The sequence below is a fragment of the Amaranthus tricolor genome, chromosome 4 (assembly GCF_026212465.1).
Source record: "Amaranthus tricolor cultivar Red isolate AtriRed21 chromosome 4, ASM2621246v1, whole genome shotgun sequence".
Lineage (NCBI taxonomy): Eukaryota > Viridiplantae > Streptophyta > Magnoliopsida > Caryophyllales > Amaranthaceae > Amaranthus > Amaranthus tricolor.
In genome coordinates, this window is record NC_080050.1 from 23,782,516 (window position 1) to 23,786,190 (window position 3,675).

At 36.4% G+C, this 3,675-nt stretch overlaps 1 protein-coding gene across 1 annotated transcript; it reads left to right on the forward strand.

Moving 5' to 3' along the window:
• Window positions 1-211: 211 nt before the first annotated feature.
• LOC130810600 (actin-7) lies at window positions 212-3,132 on the forward strand. Its single transcript, XM_057676718.1, has 5 exons — window positions 212-368; window positions 1,494-1,564; window positions 1,643-2,036; window positions 2,115-2,728; window positions 2,820-3,132. Exons 2-5 carry the CDS (start codon window positions 1,505-1,507, stop codon window positions 2,883-2,885), a joined length of 1,134 nt encoding a protein of 377 aa, XP_057532701.1. The 5' UTR covers window positions 212-368; window positions 1,494-1,504; the 3' UTR covers window positions 2,886-3,132.
• Window positions 3,133-3,675: the final 543 nt, after the last annotated feature.

Sequence of the window (3,675 nt, forward strand, 5' to 3'; positions counted from 1 at the left end):
GAGTTGTGTTTACATCAGATAATGAATTTGATGACTTAAAAAAATCAAAACTTGTTTATAGAAAAGAACAAATTTTAAATTTTAAAAAAAATTAAAATACAATGAAAAAGATAGTGACAAATTACAAACCAGCTAAAATAACTAAGATCAATTAAAAATAATATTATTTTATTACAAAAATTCCCCCTAATAATTATTTTAAAATTTGAAAAACGTAACTTCATACTCAACATAATAAGGGATAGCAGTTCTCTCATTCAATCGCGTCTCTCTCTCTCTCTCTCTTATTCCTTCACTTTCTCTCTCGTCAATTTATCTCTCTTCTTTCTCCCTCCTCTCGCAGCCTCAAGCTCTCCTCACTCCTCAAGGTATGTACTAAAAGTTTTCTCACTTTCATTTTCGAGCCTCTTTTTTGTTTTAGATTAGATTAGATTCATTGTGTCGATCTTTTTTGTTTTGACTTTGTTGTTGAAGTTTGAATCTGTTGTATTTTGAACTTGATTTGATGTTATTATGGTGAATCGTAGTGTTTTAGATGGTTGATGGTTGTCAGAAATTTTAGTTTAGATGTTGATGTGATGATATTGAAACTTGAAGTCGAAGTTGATTTGAGGTTGTTTCATTTCTTTTGATGAATCGAAGTGTTTGGAAGCTTGATTAATTTGGATCTGACGTCCCAGTCATGTTGACTTTAGTTGATTGTGATTTGACTAGCTGGATCTGCTAAAATTTAGCGATCTCTGTTCATTTTTGTGCTTGATTTATGTAATCAATGAATTTTCAGATTTTGGGGTTTTGTATTGGTGTTTGATCATTTATAGATATTTTATTGATAGATTTCTTCCTTTCGATTTGATTTTTGTCTATGAAATGTGTTGGATCGTTTGAATTTATGTAGTATACGCAGGTGTTGATGTTATAATCCGATGAGCACAATGTTAGTTAAGTTGAAGTTGATACCAAAGTTGAAAAATTGTTTAGATTTAATGAGTGTGTCATATTCAGATTAGAGCATTGTTGATTGTAATTTCGAATCTGATTCCTTTTGTCTATCTATTAATCCTAAAAGTAAGGTTTCAGTGAATTTATAGCAAGAAAAATGCGCTGCGAATAGTAATTATCAAAAGAGATTTTATGACAAATGGTGCAGTTTTTTTACATTTGATGAACCTGAAATTGGATTGACGTTTGATTGTTTATATTATTAGCTATTTCTTGTTCAAGATGAAACTGCGATGTCTGATCCCCATATTTGTGGCTGGAAGCTTCATATACTTGGTAAAAAGATTGTGTAGGTGGATACTTCAAATACTTGGTAAAATAATCTAGGGTTGACAATTATGTTCTGAATTCGTTTAGTTAGTCAATTAATGTTGAACTGGTCTAATTGTGAGATTTGGGGTGAAATAGTCAATATGTTTTTCTTGTTGACATTATGAGGATCATGAAGGAGTTGTCATATGTAATGACATGCGTTGACTGTGTTTGTGTAGTATAAATCGAGATGGCTGATGCAGAGGAGATTCAACCCCTTGTCTGTGACAATGGAACTGGTATGGTCAAGGTAAGATGGTGCTAAAGTTTGCCACAATTCATAAGCCTATGGTTTGTTATATCATCGATTTTTTTTGTTTCTGTGAAGGCTGGATTTGCCGGAGACGATGCTCCAAGGGCTGTTTTCCCAAGTATTGTTGGTCGCCCAAGACACACCGGTGTCATGGTTGGTATGGGACAGAAGGATGCTTATGTTGGAGATGAAGCTCAGTCTAAGAGAGGTATTTTAACCTTGAAATATCCAATCGAGCATGGTATTGTGAGCAATTGGGATGACATGGAAAAGATTTGGCATCACACTTTCTACAATGAACTTCGAGTTGCTCCAGAGGAGCACCCTGTGTTGCTCACTGAGGCACCGTTGAACCCCAAGGCTAACAGAGAAAAGATGACCCAAATCATGTTTGAGACCTTCAATGTTCCAGCCATGTATGTTGCCATTCAAGCCGTTCTTTCTTTGTATGCAAGTGGTCGTACTACAGGTTTGTAGCTGTTTAACTTTGATTTAATTTCCTTTAATGTTGTACGATTTTATTGATGTTTTTGTGCTCTTTGAACAGGTATCGTGCTTGACTCTGGTGATGGTGTGAGTCACACCGTTCCTATTTACGAGGGTTATGCCCTCCCTCACGCCATTCTCCGTTTGGATCTTGCTGGTCGTGACCTGACTGATTACCTTATGAAGATTCTTACTGAGAGAGGTTACATGTTCACAACATCAGCTGAACGGGAAATTGTCCGTGATATTAAGGAGAAGCTGGCCTATGTTGCTCTTGACTTTGAGCAAGAATCAGAGACTGCCAAGAGCAGCTCTGCCATTGAGAAGAACTACGAGCTTCCCGATGGTCAGGTTATTACCATTGGAGCTGAGAGATTCCGTTGCCCTGAGGTCCTCTTCCAGCCATCATTGATCGGTATGGAAGCTGCAGGTATCCACGAGACTACCTATAATTCTATCATGAAGTGTGATGTTGATATCAGGAAGGATCTGTATGGTAATATCGTGCTCAGTGGTGGTACAACAATGTTCCCTGGTATTGCTGACCGTATGAGCAAGGAAATCACTGCTCTTGCTCCTAGCAGCATGAAGATCAAGGTTGTTGCACCACCCGAGAGGAAGTACAGTGTCTGGATAGGAGGTTCTATCCTTGCGTCACTCAGCACCTTCCAACAGGTACTCTTTGTTACATCAGATTATCAGTTTAAGTTGCTAATAACGTGTCAATGTGAAGCATTTTATTGATAATAATGTGTTCTTTCTGCAGATGTGGATTTCCAAGGGCGAGTATGATGAATCTGGCCCATCAATTGTCCACCGAAAGTGCTTCTAAGTTCAAGATAAGTTTTGAGATTTGTAGTCCTACATAGTGTCCTGTTGTCTCTGTTTTTCTTTCAGTTTGGTCAAGAAAAAAAAAAAAGAAAACTGTTGTGGTGTATGATTTGATTTTTGTTAAAGAGAGATGGAGAGGGTTTAGGAGCTTGTGGTTTTTTTTGGGACCAAAAGCTTGAAATTTCTATTGTTTGTTGTAACTATTTTTCGACAATTATGATATGTAATGTTTGCTATTTTTTGGGTCACTTTGTTTCACCTTGGTGATCTTTTTGAGTTTTTTTTTTTGCAAAGAAACTTTGTGGTTATTAAGCAAAACCTTGGCTTTTCAACAACCTAAGGGGTTTCATGGAGGAGATTGCAGAAGGGGACTTAATTTGTGTTTTTATTTGTTTGAGGCTCAGGCGAGTATATTTTGATTTTGAAAGAGGTTAGTTTTATGAGCATTTGTATTTTAAAATTTAAATGATTTTGGTCTTTATTGGTGCAAATAGTGGTATTGCAGTTATGACAATTGACCGGTGCCAGAACAAATGCACATTTCTTTTGGTCGGTTCCCAATGTACAAAACGCAATTGTCCATTGAAACGAGAGGATATGTACACCATTGTGGAATGATAGCGTTATCAAAGTCAGGTTTTGTTGGTTTGAATTTCTTGAATTTAGATGTTGGTTCTATTGAATCCAATACTTTTTAGTTGAAGGGCAACTATGTTTCAATCATAAATTCTTAAATGAGATGTCTTATAGCGAGACCATCTCACTATTGGGCTGATCGATGTACTTTCGTG